The following is a 22,671-nucleotide window of genomic DNA, read 5'->3' as shown; positions in this document are numbered from 1 at the left end:
AGAGAAAGAGAATTGATGAAGGTTGTAGCTTTCACTAGTGCCTTCAGTCAATGTTCAGTGTAGAAAACCAGACTCTCAAAAACTGGTGGTTGTTATCATATTGGTGAAGGTGGTGACCAAAAGCTTATACATATAATAATCATACTCCTAGTCTACAATTGTATTTTTTGGTACATAAAAGTAATTGTATTTGGATTAAAGTTGTATCTGGATACATTAATCTTTAATGTATTAAAAAGTTAACTCACTCGTTCGTCTAAGTAAATATTGAAATTTAAATTTTATTTTATATGTGTAATAATTTAGTGATGATGATAAATTGTTAAAAGAAATTTATATTCGTGACAGATTAATTCTTTATTTGTTGGATTAAAAAATATTCTAAGAAAAAATAAAGAAAATTTTGTTATTATATGTATATATATTGATTTAAATTTGATTCATTAACAAATAAAAATAAATAGTACTTATATCTCATTTAACAATAAATGAAGTATTAATATGATAAGCTATCTCTAACGCAATATTTAAAGAACAATTTTCCAATTGCATGAGTGCACCTTCTAAGTTGTAGGATCTGACAACATGTTGTCCCTCCTGTTGGTTGTGTGCTTGACTTATTTATTGTAAATTAGAATTGTTGAGAGTATAATAATAACGTGGACGGCTAACATGGAAATGGTGGTGGTGAATTGGTTAATCTTGAAAATGATTGTGGCTCGTATGATATATGCTTTTGAAAATGCAAGTACACTTGTCCTTTCCTCATATGCAAGTAATTATTTTTATGTGAATAATCCTAGTCCTAGGACTATGAAGTAAGCTATGCTGTCGGTTTCTTGAGGAGAAAAGAAGAAAAGTGTAGTTTGTTAACTATCTCCAATGTCCACAAGTCAGCCTAACTTGCATAAAATTAGAGACTATGACACAAAAAAGTGAACCATTTTATCAAGCTCAATACATTTATTATGCTTTAATTGAACATGGAATTAAAAGGGTTTATTTATATAAGACCAAATCCTTTAAAATGAAAAAATTCAATAAAATTAGAATNTAAATAACAGTCATGATTGGCTCTAGTGGAGCATCCACACTGGATCTCGAACACTTTACATTTATTAAATTAAATTGTTCTAAAAAAGAAAAAAAAAAGTAGTTTAACTCCAAATAGGAAACAAGAAACATGTATGATGAGACGAACTCCTCAACTAAAGGATAATTCAGGTAAGAATCGAATCTTTCCTAAAGTATATCGAAAAATCCAAAACCATTATTGGCCACTTCGTTTTGTTTTAAAATGATTTGTGACAGATAGTTGGATCCAAGAATAGAGTTGTGAATGTGCTACGAGAAATCTAGAACCAGCAAGATCATTATCATCATCATATGGTACAAATATTATCCATTGATGTGTTACTCAGCCAGTGACTTGAAAATCTGTATATTATACAAGTTTTACATTGAAATTGAGATATTCTATTGTCCTCCAACTAATATAGCAGGTGTCTGTGACTCTCACTCTATCTCTATTACAGGCTTCCGCAGGCAAAAAAGTAAACTAAGAACTCGCAGCAGATATAATACCAATGGAAAGAAGCAACAAATGTTGGCAACCCCACCAGGATTGAGACTATGAACCTAACAGGTAAAAGCTTTCAATATTATGTCATAACTTTGCACTGACTCATCACAAAAACAAAAACTAGGTTTGTGCCGTGTATCCTGCAATCCATGGTCACAGAAATATCAAAGATAAAATCATAAAATCTTCACTAAATGTTGGATAAGTTTGACACAGGATGAGAGGGCTGCCCTTACCTAACAAGAATTTTACCGGAACTCGTCGTGGTAATCATAGTCGTCTTCGTCATCTTCATCGTTAAAAATGGCACTATAAAATACATATGGGTTCTCAATCATCTCAGTCAAACTAAGGCGCCCATCTTTGTCAGCGTCCGCCTGTCATCACATTATTTCATGAATAAATAGGATGTATATTGAAGAAATTAATGCATGATGTTAAGCAACATATGTTGGAGTTCATATTGAGCTGTCTTTGTCAATATCTGCCTACCTAAACAAATTATTAAATTCAACAATGAAATTACTTCAGGATGTTAACACATCGAGATGTAGAATTGACTGAATTGTAGATTACTCTGGAGCCAGCTTGAAGAAAATTTAATCCAATGCTAACATCTAGTTAAACACGCTTAATATGTAAATCAAGCATGCTGGAGACACCACCCACACCCATTTGGCCCCACACCATACCCCAACAAATAAAAATGGAAACATTTGTTACCATAGGCTTCACATTCTTAAATAGAATAAACTTCCTTTCATTGCTTATTGGTGGTTATTTTCATTCATAATACAATCATATATCTTGATATTATTCAAAAAGTCAAAAGACCTTCATAAGAAACGGAGGACTCCTCCACCAAGAAAAGGAAATCTTTCCTTGCTCCTACCTAAACCTATTCCATGAAAACAGGTTTTCTTAGCAGCGAGGTCTGTGGTTTTAGAAGTACTAATTCAAATGCCTATTACATTGGAAATTAGGACACAATACCACCATGGACACAAACACATAGCACATGTGCACACACATTCCCACAGATACACCCACAAGCACACCTTACCCAATCCAACAAGAAGGTTTAACATCTCGTGAATATTTTTGTGTATAAAACAAATGTGCAACAAACTAATATACATAAATATATGTAATCATAGTGACAGATTTTAACTAAAAAATATTATCAATTAGCAGTTAAAAGTTACTGAAAGGAAGCAGCTATTATGTCACCCATAATTACCATGACATGCAGCTATCAGTCCACAAGGTTACAGTAAGAGACATTATTTATCTAAAAAAGACATCATTTTAACTCCAAAGGTAAAGCGTCAAGCTATGGAAAACTAATCAGCTTTCCTAATTGCATGAAATAGTTCAATCTGTTATGACATCATTATTTAACTACAAAAGTTTTTTTTCTTTGAAAAAAATGGTCTCTAAGCACACAAAACGCAATATGTATAATAGAGTGAACAAGTTTTTCCTTTTTTTTTAAACACAAGTAGGGCAGATTTCGTTTTAGAACCGTGCCTCTCTCTCCATTTTTCCATTCTTCTCCTTCATTGTCTTATTATTTTACCCGTGATTCTTTGTATTGCTTTCCATCACCAAGGCTCTATTTTTTACTTCCTCTGCTACAAAATTTGCACACCATAGCTTCTAAAACTATTCCTTTATGAACTTGATACTCTATAGAGCTTTGCAAGTTCAACATGTTGGATACATATATTTTTAGAGACTTTGACTAGAAATTTATGGGTTTAGAAGCTTTGGATTCTAGTAGGGATTTTATTTGGAATTAAGAGTTTTTCTCGTGAATTTTTATCTGTTGGTTTTCTCATAAACATCCAAAGGTAAGTTGTGATACTATGGCATAGTTAAACATAAAGTATCTACTCAAAAAACATCTATAGATGTGATCCATGTTAGGTCAAGAATAAAAAGTCCTTTCTATGTTCCAATTACATTGCAAGAGTGTAATTATCATTATCATAAGGTTAAATTCAGTACCTGTGAAATGATATAATCTGCTTGTTGCTTTGCATAATATTGCTCAGATGGATGGATTTTCCCAATTATAGGGAGTAGTTCAACATCTGACAAGAACCTACAAAGATGAAACGTCAAAAATGAATTATACTAAACTGGCACAATCATTCAAAGATAAGTGACTCAGCATTAAAATGGAAATCATCAGTACCCATCTCCATCTTTGTCAAGCTGAGCAAACAACATTCTAGCTGGTGCATCCATTGAATTATCAGAATGATGTGAACCATTGTGAGTTTCTTCATCATAATTTCTTACCAAATCAAAGAGCCCATGGAAAAACTCTTTAAAGTTGATCTTTCCATCTCGGTCTGTATCTCTCTCCCTGTAAAGAATTGGGTAAATCAAGCATGACGAAGCCAAGGCATTGATGTAACAAAACAGAAATCATTTACTCGTGAACTAACTGATACTGAAACAGCCATAGACATTTTCGGGTTGTAGTTACCTGATTTCCTCCTGGCACAGCCATTGATGAAGCTTTGGGTTTTTGCTGTCAGCTGGGTGAAGAAAGCTAGAATAAAAAAACAAAAGCCAATGTTAACAAAGGTAAAACTTGTTTACATGCATAGACAAGAACAAGGTTTCATAACAAGTATTAGGATTTAGGAGTAGGAGCTCACTCATTGAACTCGGTTAAGTTGAGAAGACCATCTCCATCTGCATCAGATGCATTAAAATGCTCTTCTTTCCACCAACCCATGTCATATCCAACACCTGATAAATGAGAAAACAAGATGCTCAAATAATAATAACAAACCAATCAGAAACAGAAACCAGCATCTACCATAAATTTGCAACAAACATTACTACTACATTGAATTCACGAGCATCTATTCATAGTGTGAACTAACAAAAAGGTCATAGATCGAGAGGAGAAGGTGAACCTGAATTGTGAACCCAGCTGGGAGGATCGTACTCGGAGAAGGAGACGAAGCCGTCGTGGTTCTTGTCGTGGAGATCCATCTCCCTCTGGGAGCGGTGGAGAACCTCTCTGTTGGACTGGAGAACGTTCCACTGAGTCAACTCGTGCTCGCTAACAAACCCGTCGGGGGGGTCCACATCGATCTTGGGGAAGAGGAGGAGGAGCCTGTTGGTGACATTGAACTTGTCCTCGTCGTTGAGGTAGTCCTCGGCGTTCATGAAGTCCTCCCACTCCGGCTGGGACTCATGGCCGGGGGCGGAGTCGTCGTAGTCGTCTTCGTGAACTAGTTCGGGGTGGTTGTGGCGGAGGTGCTCCATCTCCCACTGCTTGTCCTCGCGGCGGCGCTCGATCTCGGCGACGAGGGGGTCGAAGGCGACGTGGTCATGGTGGGAGTGGTGGTGGGATGGAGTTAGGGTGAAGTTGGAGCGGAGCCTTAGGCGGCGGTGGCGGTGGGTGGAGGAGTGGTGGTTGTGTGGGGAGCGCGACAGGAAGAAGAGGAGCACTACAGCTACACCGATGTACACGAAAATCGAGGCTCTCCCCATTGCATTGAAGACGAAGAAGTAGTTGAGATCTGTGCTCTGTTCTGATTCTCAATAACGAAGAAGATGAATTAACGAATGCAAGATTTTCCGCTCATACTCTTTTTCTTTTTCTTTTTTTTATTTATTTATTTAATTAATGATGATAATAATAAGATAACATTTTTTTAATAGCGTCACGTATGTTTTTGCAGATTACGTAGATCTGCATAAAGAAAATTACTCCTCTGTTCTTCGGTTTTATGCACTGTAACTAATTTCTTTTCTGGACGACAACTCAAATCATCTCCTTTGCATGATCTTTTTTTTAGGGTTAAGAAAAAGATCAAGAGGCTGATTTCCTTATGAATTATTTTATTTGTCCAAATCACTTTTTTAGTCTTTCGCTAAAAAAAATAATATAATATAATAAAATAAAATGACATAGACGTAATCTAATATCCCTTTCCCACCAACACAAAAAGCATGAGGTGCCATGCCATGTTGATAGTTGCCTCTGATCTCATTTTCCTTCAAAGCTGAATCAATCATTTTCCAAAGTATGATAAAGCAACACATTATTATGTTGTCTCATACATCATCATATAGACACTTGTTATGTACCATGAATCCTGAAGTTTCTTATGCTTTTAGAAGTGAGTGACTCACAAATTTTAATATCCACTTCACCCTGAAGTTTAAGAGCAAAGCTGAGGGGAAAAAATGATATTTTTTAACAGCTGAACCGTCTCTAAATGACTGCAAATATATGTACTCTAAGTGTTTGATAAATGGTCCCAAAGGAATATGGGATATTATTGTACACGTTTTTCTTACCTTTCTCTCTCAATACAATTGGAGAGGTTTCAACTTTCAATTTCATATTCATATTATCTGAAAATCCCAGCTCATGAATGCTTTATAAGCATTCTTACATAAGCAGGTTTTGCAAAAGAAAAGTGCACTTTTTTTCTCTGAAGGATAGCTGGAAGTCATTACCAAATTCCCTTATTTTGATCATCAACCACCTTGACGGTCTATGGGACCTTGCTCTTTCTTAAAACTACCCCTTTTAAGCATCTTAAATAGGTTTCAGAAAAGATGAATCGGATGCTTCTGTTGCACACTTGCACCTTTTTTCTAAAAGCAACCAATCAGTCCATCATGTTAAAATATCATCTTGAATAGCTGTATTTCAACTTGACATGTCAGCGCCTTTATATCACTAAATGCTCATGACTCATGATTGGTGATCCATGATTGAGTCTCTAGAATCTATATTCAACTACCTAGTTTTCATCCCCTTATATATATACCTCTATTGAATTCAAGGGACTGATCAAACCCAAGTGACCTTAACTTGCTCTCACCAATCTTGTATACTCAGATCACTCCTCTTCACTAATAATCAATCATGCAGACCTCATCAATTCTTCAAGATTTGTTCATTGGAAATCCAATCATCTCAGCAGCATGTGATCAGCTGCAGAAGACAGTTAACAGATACTACTTGCCTGATCCTGTCATTGCCCAATCTCAGTACTCAACAAAGGCATCAAAACAAAGTAATAGTCTCTTTCTCTTTACACATAAACAACTAGTTCAGGAAGAAATGTTGATGTTTGATACTTGATAGTTTTACCAATACTAAGAGCTTAATATTTCAGGTAGACTATACTCCATTATAAACAAGCTTGTAAAGAAAGCAGATAGTAGTCATTCACAAGGAGTTCAAGAACATGGTTAGTATTCAAAGTTCAAACTACTTTCCTTCAATATATGTAGAAGCTATATCAGTTTAACTTATTTTTCCTTGTGAAACTATAATATGCAAATCTAATTCAATATTTATATAACTGTGAGATTACAGTGAGATTGGGGACAAAGATATCTGAAACTGTTAAGGAGAAGTTGAGATTAGGGGCTCATATTCTTCAGGTTGGTGGAGTGGAGAAAGTCTTCAAGCAATTCTTTAGGGTGAAAGAAGGGGAGAGGTTATTGAAAGCGTCACCATGCTATCTATCGACGACGTCAGGCCCTCTAGCAGGTCTGCTCTTTGTCTCCACCGACAAGGTTGCCTTCTGCAGCAATAGATCAATGAAGGTCTACAGCCGGGAAGGCCAGATGTGCAGGATCCGTTATAAGGCAAGTCATGAAGTGATGTATTCATAATCTTTCTTCATCTCTCTCAGTATTTTCTTTTAGGTAATCTGAAAGTCTTGCATTTCATGCCATGTACAGGTTGTCATTCCGCTCAAGAAAGTCAAGTGTGTGAACCAAAGTGAAAGTATTCAAAAACCAAAACAGAAGTTTATAGAGATAGATACAGTGGACAATTATGAATTCTGGTTTATGGGTGTCTTACAGTATCAGAAAACTTTCAAATATCTTGAGCAGGCAATTTCACAAGCTTACATGAAGAAAGAGTCACCCTTTTGAGCCTATAAGCTGAGTCACAAAAATTCATGTTCTGAGGATACACATTAAGATTCAAGAGATGATAGTTAGCAATAAAAATGGGTAGCCATAAGTGAAGAGTGAAGATGCAGGGCTTCATTTAGGATGCAGAGAACATCTTATTGGGCTTCATCTTTTCACCTAATGTCTGAGTACAAACAATTAGATGGCACTTGTCACTGTAAACCTGAAACCAAGTTTATCAAATTTGAGATTGTAGAGCATAAGTAAACTTGAATCCTAAGAGTCAGCTCGTAAGCTCGTAAGAGTTTACACGAAAACTCGATTTGGGTACAAGTCAACTCAAGATTTTGATAATGTTGCATGTGATGTTGAATAGAAAAGATTGTTATCATCTGAGGTGCAGAGAATATGGCATTGCTGTCCCCATGTTTGCATATAAACTTTGCTGCCCAGTTGTAAGCTTTCAGGCTCAACTATTTTTGTATCTATGATGTAAAATTTTCAGGAGCTACATTTTGCATTTCGGATTGCAATTACACCATCTAACTCCTTTCATCAAAATTCTGATTAATTACTTAAATTTGATGAATTTTAGTTAACCAGTTCAAAATAATCAGACAAATTTTTATATTATTAACCGAATTCATTTCATCAAACATTAATACATTATTAAATTTTGGAAAAGTATAGGAAGACAATAATTTTAGTCCACAATGTATACAGTAGGAGTAAAAAGAAAATTAAGATTATATAATAAAAAAGAATTTTAAAAATGTATACAATAGGCTAGTTATTTACTAGATATATTCAAATATACAATGAGCATACAGTTAATTTCTATTTTTATATTATATTATTTCTATTTTTATTCTCAATCAATTTTTTTTAATGCATTTTTTTTATTTCAAAACTGTATAGCATTTCAAAGTAAAACGATTGAATTTGAAGAAATAATAACAATAATTCGATGACATAGGACCAAAAATCTAAAAATGTGTGATTAATTTGTTTGGCAAGTAAGGTCACTATAATGGTTCAGCCCCATAAACATTCAGCTCAATCATTCATGGTTCAAGGAATAGTTGCAAATAACCAAGTTGGGTTGGTATAGTGGTTAGCTCACTAGTCTGCTTAAGCAAGTGTCGAGGGTTCGAACTCCGCCTTATGCATGCAGCAACCCATTGGCCAGCGGCAAACCCTTAAATGGAGCTCAGTACCGCGACGGATTAATCCTTCACCTGTCGTGTTGGGGGATACCGTGGAAACAAAAAAAAAAGGAATAGTTGCAAATCATTATCTAAGATGAACATAAACAATTCATCCTCCTCTCAACGTTACCAAATTCATTCTCTCTCTTCTCTAACCTACGTGAATTAGCTCCAACAGAAAGCAAGAAAAGGAAGCTCGGATTAGAGTTTCACATCAAGAAGACAAAGGTGATTTTTGATTGCCAAAATCAAGAAACAAAAAAGAAAGAAAAAGAAAAGTCAGAGATTAGGGCACAAAAACAAAGATCAAATCCAAAGGTAAATCTCTCGCCTTGTTTTACAAACTCTAAAATTTCGCTTAATAACTCTTTTTAGGCTTGAATGATAATAATTAAAAATTTCTCTAAAAAGAGCATTATATGATCTGAATTATATCTTAAATTCAGAAAGATAATATTTTTTCTTCTTTTAATGTACTAAGAAAAATATTACTCAAGTTAAATCAATCATGCAACTTAGATTTTTGTTCAACACATTATAATTATTTCGGTATTTCTTGTTTAGCTGTGGCCAAGTGAGATATAAGTAGAAGAGTGTTTCCCCTTTAAAATGATCAAAACAGAAAGTAATGAAGAAGGAACTTTTACTGTTAGCTTTGAATTTCTAGCAGCATATGGGGATGATGTGGAAGTGATTTGGCTATATTATTTTCTTTGCAACATTGATGCATGTGAAAGAGACCACTTTCTATTTCTGGCCTAAACAGTATCAAGATCCATCACATGACATTGTCTTCATAGCCCTCTCAGCCTCAGCAACCTCACTTTATAATATATACTTTGACTCTATTAATATAATAATCTAGGAGCTTCTCTCAGAGAAATAAAATATTCAAGCTTCAAGTACTTTCCATATTAGAACCTAGATAAGAAGTGCTATATGCATGTTGCTGTTACTGTCATTAACTTGAGATATTCTCAATGGTCCATGCATGCAACAAATGAAAGAAAGAGAAGAGAAATGACCTATGTGGAAATGATTTGGCAGTTCCCTTGATACACATGTCATAAAGTTGATATGAAAATATGATTTGATTTTATGTGATTGCATGCCCCACAAAGACAAAAGCACATGCCACCCCTCTTAAAATGCAATGTTTTAGGTCCAAAAGAAATAGAAAAACAAATTCAGTTTCTTCAAAGATTAGTCAATCATTCCAAAACAAACAATGCAAAAAGGAATATCTAAATGCAGGGAATGCCGTCCATTCCCTATTCACTGGAAAGCAAAGAGATTGTATTGTTTCCCACTTCTGCCAAATGGTTATGCTTATGGTATCAACATATTTGAAGTGAACTTTTACATATTTGAAGTCATCAACATGGCTTCTATGTTTGGTAAGAGAGTTAAAAGAGATGCATCATAAAGTTAAGATGCCAACTCAGAACGCTCTCACATACATAAGCAACATAAAAAAAGATGGTAGCAATGCTCTTTTACATTTTTTTAAGGTTTATTTTCCATTACAAGTTGCAAATTATATATATATATATTATGTCATCAGAGACAAATGCTTTATTTCCTTTGTTTCTACCAACAAATATGGAACCTTGCACCTTAAGATATCAACTCTTCTATCTATCTAAAGTCTTAACCGCTAAAAAGAAAAGAAAACTACCCTCTTCATAATTTGTTTGTCTAAAAAATGTTGACGTGGATATTGAATCTTTGTATAGCAACTTTTTTCAAAAAGAAAAGAAAGCAGACAATACATGTTGTCAATACTAACAATATCATGGTTGATGATCCTAGTCTGAGTCATACAACACAAGGATCAATATTGAATTCAAAGATTTCAATCCTTTAAATACCTCTTTGGATTACAAGGGACTCATCAAACCAGCCCAAGTGAACATATCTTCATTCCTCCATCATCTAGTATCTTAATCACCAACTGCTAAAATGTCAAAGAAGATGCAGACCTCATCATCACTTCTTCAAGACTTGTTCATTGGAAATCCAATCATCTCAGCAGCATGTGATCAGCTTCAGAAATCAGTTAACAGATACTATTTGCTAGACTCTTCCTCTACTCAATCCCAATATTCAACAAAAGCATCAAAGCAAAGTAAGACTACTTTAATTTCTTTTCCTGATTATGCACAAACATCAATGTTTATTGAACTTTTCATGGATTTACTTACTAATAATATCTTGTGAATTTCATTGTTTCAGGCAGAGTATATTCAATTCTAAACAAACTTAGAAGGAAGGGTGATGATAGTCTTTCACGAGGAGTCCAAGAACATGGTGAGTACCCTTTTGTTGTTATCAAAATGATTTGTTTGGTGTTCATGTGAATTGTGAAGTAGTCTAAATACAAATTCAGCTGATATATATGAGTATCAATTTGCAGTGAGAATGGCACCAAAGATATCTGAAAGTCTTAAGGGGAAGTTGAGCTTAGGGGCTAGAATTCTTCAACTTGGTGGAATAGACAAAGTGTTTAAGCAATTCTTCAATGTCAGAGAAGGCGAGACACTTCTAAAAGCTTCGCCATGCTATCTTTCGACGACATCAGGGCCTCTAGCAGGTCTGCTGTTCATCTCAAGTGACAGGGTAGCATTCTGCAGTGAGAGATCAATCAGAGTGTTTACAGGGAAAGGCCAAATGATGAGGATTCATTACAAAGTTTCCATTCCACTCAAAAAGATCAAGTGTGTAAACCAAAGAGAAAATGTTGAGAAGCCAAAACACAAGTATATAGAGATAGTTACAATGGATAACTTTGATTTTTGGTTGATGGGAGTCATAAAGTATCAAAAAACTTTGACATGTCTTGAGCATGCCATTTCTCAAGCTTAAGAACAATTTATGTCTAGCTGAAGAAGCTACCTTTGAGTAAATTAGGATGAAGAAACATGTATATATAATTATAAGCATGTAAATGCTGAAATGATGATTTGTTGATTTGCAAATCAAATATTTTGTTTGGATTAATTTGATAATGTATGAAGGAAATTGAAATGATTTATATATCTATTCATTTGAATGGAATTTTTTATTGTTGGAACTCAATATCAATATTTTATAAATATTTTTCTTTATCTTTCTTAATAATTAATTAGCTGATCATTGTATATGGAGAGGGAGAAAAAAATTTAAATAATAAAATTAAATCAAATTTATTTTAATTTTTATATTGATTTCAAATTATGTTTAATTGTTTTTAAATATAATTGTAATGTTTTTATTTTGATTTAATTACTATCTTGGTCTCTATAGTTTTAACAAATTTGCTATTAGATCCATATATATATTTTTTAATTGGATTTCTACATTATTTTTAATTTTGTAATTGTTCCGACTGGGTCGCTCTTGGGCCTAGACATGAGGTCCATATTTCCTTTGAAGCAGCGTCTGACTTGTATTGGTGCTGAGGTGTTGCCGATTCCGATACTTAGCAAAGGTTTTAAGCAGTTTTTTTAATAGATTGGGACTTGAATATACCTAAGAGTCTCAGTGTATTTATAATAGAGTTGACAACCACTTTTTAGTGTAGTTCCATTTTTAGTGGTGGATAGTCCTTTTCCTTTTTCTAGAGAAGTTATTGATATCTCTTTCTAGATAAGTGAGAAATATCTTATGAGTTAGTTATTTATTTTAGACAAGTAAAGTTGGGTTATTTAGTGACGCGTCGACCTCTAAGAGGTCGAGTAGATGTAGAAGATGCCGCCTTTATTGGGTGGACTTTTATTCTTTTGGGCTTGACTTTACTCTTTTGGGTTTGGGTATAAATAGTAATTATGTTATTTTTTATGTTAAAAATATTAAAATTAATTAAATATTTATTCTAAAAAGACGTGGTCAAAGATTTAATTAAGTTTTTAATCGTGGATATCTTCAATTTGCAAAAAAATATTCAATAAGTTCTAATATTTTTTATACAAAAAATGACTTAATTATAAAATTAAAAACATTACAAAGATCCAATTAAAAAAATTATAAATTTTTAATAAAACTACAATGACCAACGAATCAATTAATCTTTTTTATTTTTAAAAAATAAAAGAAAAAAATTTAAATTAAAGAAGTATTAAACTTAATCCATCTCACACATTATTTTTTTTTTCTTCTAAAAATGACAATCACACAAATACCCTAATTATATGCCTGCATGTTCTAAGGGATCCATTCAGCAAAATCCATACAAGAGTATTTCCATTTATTTAAACAATAGAAAAGAAAGGGAAAAACAAGTAAATGGTTGGTTTGCATATGATGAACAACTAAAATATTTTGTCATATCCAAATATAAATCAATTTATATTTAAATATAAAATTTAATGACAAATGAAAGTATAGTTTTATTCTTTAATAAGATTTACTATTAAAAGTCTTTTATCCGAGAAGAATACTAAAAAATTACATAAAATCATACAAAGTATAATCAATAACTTAAAGATAATCCAAATAGTTATTTTCAAAAAGGTTTTTGGTAAATGTAAAAGGAGAAAGCAAAAATTTAATGACAAGTAAAGTATAATTTTAATATTTTATTCTTTCATACTACAGATATTATTTTACCTCATTTGAGACGAAGAATTAAAGATTAACCATAAAATATTAAACTAATAAAAAAATAATTTAGATAACATATCTTTTGTAATTTTCTTTACCAAGAACTAAGAAAATAGTCCATCCCTGGTTAAATTCCTTTCGTTCGGGCTTTCTGTATTCGATTTTATCCCTTGCAAACAAATGGCTAAGAAGAAGCCAACATTGCTTCAATGAGGACGTGGAGGATATTCTTAAGGAGAAGGGGGAGTTGCCCCTTCAGGTGTATTCAACCATTTGATTCTTTTTGATTGGATGAAGAAGAGGAAGATAGAAACTAATGGTTCTTTTGGCCCCAATCTTTACATATATAATGCCATGTTAGGTGTTGTTAAACAGTCTGAACAATTTGATGAAATGGACAACATTTTGCTTGAGAAGATTGGGAGAGTGAGTTGTATATGAGAGCTCAAAGTGAAGGCATTATCCTTTCTTCAAAAGCTTATGACTTGGTTGTACAATCCTCTGAAGCTTATGGTGCTACCATCAATCTAAGTTCTTTAGGACCACGTCCTCTAGATAAAAAAAGAAGGTGCAAATAAAAAAAAACAATGAAAGAATTCTACAATTTGGCTGATGTTTTCAGGAGAAGTTAACCATTTGATAACACACAGTCATAAGAATTGAATTAGTTAGTACAGTGAGAATAGGATAGTCAAATATTTTGCAACCTTTGTATATTCGGCTTTCTTGTTGCTTGAGCTTTTTCTGAAAGAATTGTTGTAATTTCTTTCCCATATGTGAGCAAAATCCAGAAGGCAGCACATTCTCTGAAATTATGGCTTAAATCATAATCAAATGTTTAGTTGCAACCAAAAAAATGTTTTGTACTTTGTAGTTAACCTTTGTATTCCTTAAGTACTCTTATTATAATTAAGGGTTAACTACTAAAACGTCATCGAATTATTCAAACGCAGACAAAAATGCACCTGAATTTTACTATCGACAAAAATACTTTTAAATAATTTAAAAACGCTATCAAAATGCTTAACAATAAATATGTATTTTCAAAAAATATTTTAGAGATTGAATTTGTATGTGATTTTTTGCGAGCATGATTATAAAAATAAAATTATTATTCTTAAAATTTGGTGACTTTTTTGCTAAGTATATATTTTTTGTGATTTTTTGTGACTTTTATTTGTGATTGAATTTGGTAATTAATTAGTATATTATTCTTATACTAATAAAAAAATATAAAAAATATATACTTAATAAAAAAATATATTAATTAGTATATTAAACTAACAAAAAAATTACAAAAAAATATATACTTAATAAAAAATTACCAAATTTTATGGATAATAATATCTTATTTTTATAATCATGTTTAGAAAAAGTTGTATCAAAATTCAGTTTTTAAGTTATTTTTTGAAAATATATATTTACTATTAGGTATTTTTATTGCGTTTTTAAATTATTTGAAGGCATTTTTATCGATAGTAAAATTTGGATGTATTTTTGTCAATATTTAAATAATTTGGAGACTTTTTGGTGGTTAATCCTATAATTAATTACCATCCATATTAAACTAATAAAAAAATAATTTAGTTAATAATATACTTTTATTTTTTTATAAGAATGATCATGATTCTTTTATTTGTGAAAAAAAAAAGTAAAAAACTAAGAAATTATATAAAAAATATTTAAAACTATTTTACCACTTAAAATATAAATAATCAAATTTGCTAAAAGGGAACATCAATGTAAAAATATTAGATTATTGTGTTTTATCCTTTTAGTTATAAGGTCAACTTTGTTATAGAACCACCAATAGATTTTTTCCTTTTATTTTCTTCCTGCAGAACTCAAAACACATAGTGGTCAACATGGAACTTTTATGATGTGGAAATGATTTGGCAAATTCCATTTCCACAAAGTTCTTGAAACATGTGGAACACTCTTCAATAACAGCCTCCTCTAGTCTGCTTGAGATCACTTTCTATTTTTGACCTAAGCAAAACTATACCAATGTCTTCAATTCATAGCCCTGTCAGCAAATCCACTTTATGATATATACATATAGTTTGACTAACAAACATACATAACTGATTATTATTTTATTTCCTTAGTATAATCATTTTTAATTTAATAACACAGTATTATAATTGTAATAAGCTTCTGCCTAATGTTACTTACATAAAAAATGTCAATTTCACAAAAAATATTGGTTCTGCAGTTTAAATATTAGACATACTGATACTGATATATATAGTCATATATATATATATAGATACATATTTATATGCATTTTATCTAGCTAATTAATTAGTAGTTCATTCTAGAGAAATGATTAAGGAATTAAAAATAATATTCAAGCATTAAATGATACTAAGCATTGAATAAATTAAATTAGTGAGAAATTAAATTGAGTTGGTCTAGTAGTTAGTTCACTAGTCAGCTTAAGTAAGTGTCGAGGATTCGAATCCCGGGTTATGCATGCAGCAATTTATTGGCCAATGACTAACTCTTAAACAGAACTCTGACAGATTAATGCTTAACCTGCCGAATTGGAAGATATTGTGTGGAATAAAAATGAAAGTAGTGTGGCGTCAGAAAGGTGATGAAATAGAAAATCATCCACATGGATGTGTCTGAATGTCTGATGTTCTCATCATATAATAACATGGGATATTCTTAGTGGTCCATGCATGCATGCATGCTAATGCAACGTACCAGTTAATTAAGTGGTAGAGAAAAAAGAATATATATATATAATAGTCTATGTGGAAATGATTCAGGAGTTCCCTCATATGCACATGGCAATAAAGTTGTTGATGACATTGCAATGGATTTCTTGATTTCCTGCCACAGACAAAACCATGTGCCACCCTTCACAAGTTTGTGATGATGAGTTTCTTCAAATAAAAAAAATAATAATAATGATGTTTTCTTCTTCAAAGGCTGAGTCAATTCATTTCCAAAACAAATAAAGAAAGCAAAAAGGAGGGTTATCTATATACAAGGAATTCAGCACCATTTCCTATTCACAGGAAAGCAAATAGATTGTGTTGTCTCCCAAGTCATGTATGAGTGCTTCAATAAACTTGCCTACATTACAAACATGATATACATTTTGATCAATCAATTAGTTAAGATACACTATTGATTTTGTTTAACTTATTAATAGGCAAGAAATATTTTCATTAGCATTTTATTCACCATTTTCCTTGTCTATATCATTGATTTCAAATATTATATGGTATTATAAGAGTCACAAGCTAAGGGAATATATATATGGCATATGCTTCAGCATTGCTTCTTCTTTATCTTATCTTCTTATTAATCAGAGTTTAAAGAAGGCTTGCATCATAAAGTTTAAATGCCAACTCAAAAAGCTTTGATGATGCAACTTCAGATATGCAGAAAGGTAGCAGTGTCTAACAACTTACACTTATAAAGCAACACTAACTGGAAAAGAATTTCAACTAACTAGTAACTAGCATAGTGATTCATCTTTTAGCCTTTTACATTTTCATTTATTCATGGTTTACTTTCATTACAATTTGAAAGAAGATAAAAAGTGCATTTCTCCAATAAGGTGATGATGAGGGAAGACATGACAATAAACTAATCAGACACAAGCTTTATCCTTAATTAATTTCTAGTATTATCAACAAATATGGAAACTTGCTCCTTAAGATTTCAAGTCTTGTATCTAAACCTCTAAGAACTACACCTTCAAAATATATTATAGGTTTTTAAAAAGGATGGCTTTGAATTCTATGTAGCATCTTTTTCAAAAAGCAACCAAACATTCCATGACATCAATGGATCCAACTTTGAATACATTCGTCATGCTAGTGCCTTTATTATATCCATCAAGATCATGGTTGATGATCAGAGGCTGAGTCATCCAACACAAGGATCAAGATTGAAATTCCAAGATTTCATCCCTTTAAATACCTCTTTGGAAGACAAGGAAATCATCAAACCAGCCCAAGTGAACATATCTTCATTCCTTGAACATCTAGTATCTTAATCACCAACTGCTAAAATGTCAAAGAAGATGCAGACATCATCATCACTTCTTCAAGACTTGTTCATTGGAAATCCAATCATCTCGGCAGCATGTGATCAGCTTCAGAAATCAGTTAACAGATACTATTTGAATGACTCTGCCTCTACTCAATCTCAATGTTCAACTAAAGCATCAAAGCAAAGTAAAACTTTGAATGTTTCAATTCTAAACAAGCTTAGAAGGAAAGCAGAAGATAATCTTTCACAAGGAATCCAAGAACATGGTTAGTATTCTTGTATTTCTTTCTTTATTTGTTATACAGAATGATTTGTTTGGTGTTTATGTGAAGTCCAAAATCTAACTCAATTCACATGACTATGAAATTGCAGTGAGATTGGCACCAAAGATATCTGAGACTATTAAGGGTAAGTTAAGCTTAGGGACTAAAATTCTTCAAGTGGGAGGAGTGGACAAAGTCTTTGAGCAATTCTTCAATGTCAGAGAAGGCGAGAGGCTTTTGAAAGCTTCGCCGTGCTATCTATCTTCAACATCAGGCCCCCTTGCAGGTCTTCTGTTCATCTCAACAGACAAGGTTGCATTCTGCAGTGAGAGATCAATCAAAGCCTTTAATGGGAAAGGCCAAATGATTAGGATCCATTACAAGGTTTCTATTCCACTCAAGAAGATCAAGTGTGTGAACCAAAGGGAAAATTTTGAGAAGCCAAAACAGAAGTATATACAGATTGTTACAGTGGACAAGTTTGATTTCTGGTTGATGGGAGTCATAAAGTATCAAAAGACTTTGAGATATCTTGAGCAGGCTATTTCTCTTTCTCAAGCTTAGATGATTTTGAGACAGTGACTTGAGAATGTTTTGTGAGCATTTAAACTCCCAATTGTACATATAAAAGAGAGAAAGAGAGAGAGATTTCAAGTTCAAGTGCCTGTTCATTAATTATGTACATATGTTTAGAGGAATCATAGTCTTGTGTCTGAATTATGTATCAAGTTTACATATTAATTAAGCATGAACATCTATCTTTGATGTATTATCAGATTGTGTTGATAAATTTACTTTTAACATTGACAAAACTAAGACTCACATGATGTGTAGAGAGCTAAAAAAATTAGACTACATAGTATAGATTTATATAACAGTGAAGGTCTAATATTTTAAAGAGTGCTACCTAGTTTGAAGATTGATCAAATATGTTAAATTGATGTTTGACTAAGTATGTAATTTTTTTTTAATAAAATCCATTATTTGGTTATAGTAATTATGTAAGAAAGGTACAATACAGACACCAATAGAAACAAACTTGTATATTAGAACAAAGAAGACATGGGCATGGGAATATATTTTCTTCTTTTGAGTTGATTATTAACATCTATAAATTGCTGACATGACACAATTAGAAAGAGCAATATCACATAAGTTCATTCTATAATAACTTGGTATCAAGTTTTATGTAATATAAATAATATATTAGTGAATTAATTTAAAAACCAGCATTAGTGAGGTGTTAACTGTTATTGTCAAGAAGGTATTCAATTTTTCATCAAAAGGACTTGTTCTTATTTCTGGTAGTTCAAACTACTTTTCTTCTTTTCTTTAATCTCTGTTGAGTCATATAACAATATAGTCCAATTAATGATGATACAATTTTTTTTGTGGTCCAAACCTAAATTGAACAGAGATTTTCAGATGGAATTACAAAGGTTCCCAGCACATGGGAACTAGATAGGGTTTGTTGATGTTAGTTACAAAAGCTATATTTATGGTGCATGATAAGGGACATGGAGTATCATTCTTAACTTCTTATACCACTTGATCAATTTTGGCACCAAATTAGTGTTCTATCACAACAACTGATCCACCAATAACACTTAATATTTTCCAGGAATTGTTGATTAATGAAAAAATGAAAATATTTTTCATAATACAACTAATCACCTTAAATTTTTTTTTTATAAAACATTAATTTTCTCTAATATAAACTCAATCAAGCTGCACAAATAATAAAATGAGAGTGATTTCCTTTTAGAAAACAGCAGAAATTGAAGAAGGAATTCCTAATAATCTATTTAGTTTTGAATGTGGGGAATGAAAGTATTATGAGGGAGTGAATGATTTTGGCTAATTCCTTTTCCACAAAGAATTGAATTGTGTCTCCCACTTTAATTCCTTCCGGCACATGATGTCCACAGCCAAACTAAAATTTCATTGTTTCCTTTCCATTTATAAACTAAACAATATAATGTTCCAAAGCACTCACTTGCCTTCTTTTCTTATAAAAAAAATGCTACGTGCACACCAAAATTCAACCACTAAATTAGCCGCTATATATTTGTATATAAACATATATTTTTTTTGTTATTTTTATATGTAGCTAGGAAAATGCAAAAGCTGAATCTTTTCTCTGACTGAACCTCCAAACATTTTCTATTCCTTTTAGCATGTGATTTGGGATTGATGTAAGCAAACAAACTTTTACTTATCTTTACTTTTCCATGATCTAATACAAGTAAACCTTGGAGAGGTATTGCATCAGAAAGTTAAGATTCCAGCTAAGAAAGCTTGAATGACACCCTCATGTTGGCATTTTATATAAATAAAATAAAGTGACAAAACAATGGATCCTGCTTTGTCATCAACTACTCAACAAGCATGTGGCATAGATAGATATATCCTACCAAACCAAGATATATTATTAATTTCCTTAATCTTGCTAAAATGCTGATTATAATTAGCTTCCTTTTTTTTTCCTTTTTTTGTCTCTACATGAATCCAAAAAATTTGCCTTGGTGAAAAGAAATTAAATTCAACATATATTCTATTTTTTACATGGATAAATCCCATGCTCAAAATCCTTTAACCAAAACAGTTACAAGCATACGAAAATTATATGTAAATTTGAATATAAGAACACCAAGTTCATTGTAAATGATGGAAATAACAGACACAAACATGTTTTTTGCTAAACTGAATGAATTGAGAGTAATTGCCAAGTTTCAACCTACAGTCAATATCCAACTGCTATAAAAAGATTAACAAGACCCTTTGGTCTGAAATCTGAGTAAGCATGTAATAAGCAACCAAACATTTTGTCCAATCACATTCCAAGTTTGTGTAAGTTTTTTTTTTATATATATATTATTTCAACTGTATCAACAACTAGAGCAGACATGGAAAGAAGTTGCCTTATTTAAACACACATCCTTTTCCATAATCTTATAGGATTATAATTAAGGATGACTTGTATTTTTACCTTCTATATAATGACTTTTTCTAAAGGCAAACCAAACATGTAATCCCAAGATTTTGAATTACTTTATTTCATTTAGTCTTCATGATGATCCATATCTGACTCACCCTACAAAAAGTCAAGACTTGAGACTTACCTAGTTTCCTTTTAACCATTATATATATACCTCTTTAGAACACAATGATTCATCATCCAAGTTAAGAAGATTTCTTGAATAGAATTCAGTTAAGTGCTCAAGACAATTCACAAGAAGAACAACAAAAATGAAGTCCTCATTTCTTCATGAGCTTGTTAATGGACTTCCTATCCAGAAGTCATCAAGGAGATACTTGCCTGATGCTTCTGGAAAATACAACAAGTCTTTCGCGAAATCAAAACAAGGTAGGAACACCCTTTTCATCACAATATTGGATTGATGAATCCTTACTAAAGAAAATGCAGTTCTATTCATGATGGCCATTTTGTTTTTCCAGGTAAAGTAAATTCGGTTTTGACTCGGATGAACAAGTTCAGTTTTGCACATGGAATCCGAGAGCATGGCAAGTACTTTGTTTTGAAAGCTTTTACCATGTTTGGGAAATAGAATGAATGAAGTTAACTGTAACTGATGGTGTGTAAAACTGTTATTGTAACTTGCAGTGAGATTAGGACCAAAGATAACAGATACAGTTAAAGGGAAATTAAGCTTAGGGGCCAGAATTATCCAAGTTGGTGGAGTAGAAAAAGTTTTCATGCAACTTTTCAGTGTTAAAGAGGGAGAGAAGCTTTTAAAAGCATCACAATGCTACTTATCAACCACATCAGGTCCTATAGCTGGTCTCCTATTCATTTCCACTGAGAAAGTTGCTTTCTGCAGTGAGAGATCAATCAAGATCACTTCACCAAATGGAGAAGTGAAAAGAATCCATTATAAGGTGATTGATTAAAAGATAGCCCTCTAGATCTCTTTAATATCTTTTGAGACTTTACTAATACTTAACTTGAAAAATGTGTTTGTCATTTCAGGTGTTGATTCCAGTTGTAAAGATAAAGTGTGTGAATGAAAGTCAGAATGTGGAGAAGCCTTCACAGAAGTACATAGAAATAGTTACTGAGGATAATTTTGATTTCTGGTTTATGGGTTTCTTGACTTATCAAAAAGCATTCAGATGTCTTCAGCAGGCTGTGTCTCAAGCTCAGAGGACAGAATTGTTGAACTGAACTTGTTCATCCCTCTCTCTATGTATCAAAAAAGAAAAGAAGAATTGTTCATCCCCTTTGCTTCATCTCTTTATTTTGTGGAGCTGCAAGGTTCCTAAATATGTACAAATATCACATGATTTTGTTAATTAAAAGAAAAAGGAAATCCCTCTATTTCTTACACTTTTGGTCTCTTCTTTTAAATGAAAAATGATGAAAATGCATGGAAGTTATTATGGCACAAGTGATACAATTCCATACACTTAATCCATAGTGTAGGTAAGCAAAACAAGGTTATCAACCACTAACTAAAAGTACTATTTTAGTTCCTAACATATTAGTTAAGTCTTAATTTCATTTCTAACTTTTAAAAGGTTTTATTTTATTTTTTTTGAATATTTTATTTTATTTTTATTTTTGTTCTCTTGTAAAATTTAAACTTTTTCTTCAAAAAATTCTATTTTCTCTCTATTATTATATTTTCATTTCTCTTATTTTTCTATCACTTTTACTCTCAAATCATTACAATTACGTTTTGATACTACTTAAAAAAAATTTATAATGAAAGAATGGGTATTCTTCAATGAAGATAAAAAAATTTAATTTTGACTAAAAAATTAAAATAGGACGAAACAAGATGTTCGAAACAAAACTAATATGTTTCAAACATTAGAAAAGAAATGATGACATCACAAACTTTTACCCCACTAAATAAAAAGAGATCTCATGGACAAAAGTTTAAACAAGCTCGACAATGATCATCCTGTTAGAATTAGCGTATGCTTACAAAATCTAACTAGTTACATAAATTGCACATGCATGCATATTTAAGAAGTTACAACTTTGTGAAGGTGGCTTCCAAATTTCATTTTCTTTAGTATAATGTACCAGGCATCTTTCGCATCTTTCAAATCTTGGATTTTCCATATTACAGACGTGTTT

General features: G+C 32.1%; 5 protein-coding genes across 6 annotated transcripts; 4 read left to right on the top strand and 1 right to left on the bottom strand.

The window, feature by feature from the left end:
• Positions 1 to 1,352: 1,352 nt before the first annotated feature.
• Positions 1,353 to 5,418, bottom strand: LOC107467475 (uncharacterized). The gene is made up of 7 exons (XM_016086588.3): positions 4,519 to 5,418; positions 4,255 to 4,348; positions 4,080 to 4,145; positions 3,783 to 3,956; positions 3,593 to 3,689; positions 1,819 to 1,959; positions 1,353 to 1,722 (listed from the first exon to the last, which is right to left on the bottom strand). Exons 1-6 carry the CDS (start codon positions 5,099 to 5,101, stop codon positions 1,831 to 1,833), a joined length of 1,143 nt encoding a protein of 380 aa, XP_015942074.1. The 5' UTR covers positions 5,102 to 5,418; the 3' UTR covers positions 1,353 to 1,722; positions 1,819 to 1,830.
• A 918-nt stretch (positions 5,419 to 6,336) lies between these two features.
• LOC107467276 (putative GEM-like protein 8) lies at positions 6,337 to 8,033 on the top strand. Its single transcript, XM_016086318.3, has 4 exons — positions 6,337 to 6,642; positions 6,745 to 6,819; positions 6,948 to 7,222; positions 7,319 to 8,033. The coding sequence occupies exons 1-4, from the start codon at positions 6,492 to 6,494 to the stop codon at positions 7,514 to 7,516; spliced, it is 699 nt and encodes a 232-aa protein (XP_015941804.1). The 5' UTR covers positions 6,337 to 6,491; the 3' UTR covers positions 7,517 to 8,033.
• An 827-nt stretch (positions 8,034 to 8,860) lies between these two features.
• Positions 8,861 to 11,711, top strand: LOC107467267 (GEM-like protein 4). 2 transcript variants are annotated; one of them, XM_016086306.3, is made up of 4 exons: positions 8,861 to 9,024; positions 10,519 to 10,834; positions 10,942 to 11,016; positions 11,123 to 11,711. In XM_016086306.3, exons 2-4 carry the CDS (start codon positions 10,669 to 10,671, stop codon positions 11,569 to 11,571), a joined length of 690 nt encoding a protein of 229 aa, XP_015941792.1. In that variant the 5' UTR covers positions 8,861 to 9,024; positions 10,519 to 10,668; the 3' UTR covers positions 11,572 to 11,711. The 2 variants fall into 2 exon arrangements, with proteins under 2 accessions (XP_015941792.1, XP_015941793.1); XM_016086307.3 differs by lacking the exon at positions 8,861 to 9,024 and having other exon boundaries at positions 10,074 to 10,834.
• A 5,482-nt stretch (positions 11,712 to 17,193) lies between these two features.
• On the top strand, positions 17,194 to 18,279 carry LOC107467537 (GEM-like protein 4). The gene is made up of 2 exons (XM_016086662.3): positions 17,194 to 17,567; positions 17,674 to 18,279. Exons 1-2 carry the CDS (start codon positions 17,321 to 17,323, stop codon positions 18,126 to 18,128), a joined length of 702 nt encoding a protein of 233 aa, XP_015942148.1. The 5' UTR covers positions 17,194 to 17,320; the 3' UTR covers positions 18,129 to 18,279.
• Positions 18,280 to 20,668: 2,389 nt separating this feature from the next.
• Positions 20,669 to 21,912, top strand: LOC107467538 (GEM-like protein 4). Its single transcript, XM_016086663.3, has 4 exons — positions 20,669 to 20,931; positions 21,024 to 21,089; positions 21,190 to 21,464; positions 21,556 to 21,912. Exons 1-4 carry the CDS (start codon positions 20,814 to 20,816, stop codon positions 21,748 to 21,750), a joined length of 654 nt encoding a protein of 217 aa, XP_015942149.1. The 5' UTR covers positions 20,669 to 20,813; the 3' UTR covers positions 21,751 to 21,912.
• Positions 21,913 to 22,671: the final 759 nt, after the last annotated feature.

Source organism: Arachis duranensis, chromosome 9, assembly GCF_000817695.3.
Source record: "Arachis duranensis cultivar V14167 chromosome 9, aradu.V14167.gnm2.J7QH, whole genome shotgun sequence".
Taxonomy (NCBI): Eukaryota; Viridiplantae; Streptophyta; class Magnoliopsida; order Fabales; family Fabaceae; genus Arachis; species Arachis duranensis.
Note: the sequence above shows the minus strand (reverse complement) of the source record. Positions and strands in the feature narration are given on the sequence as shown.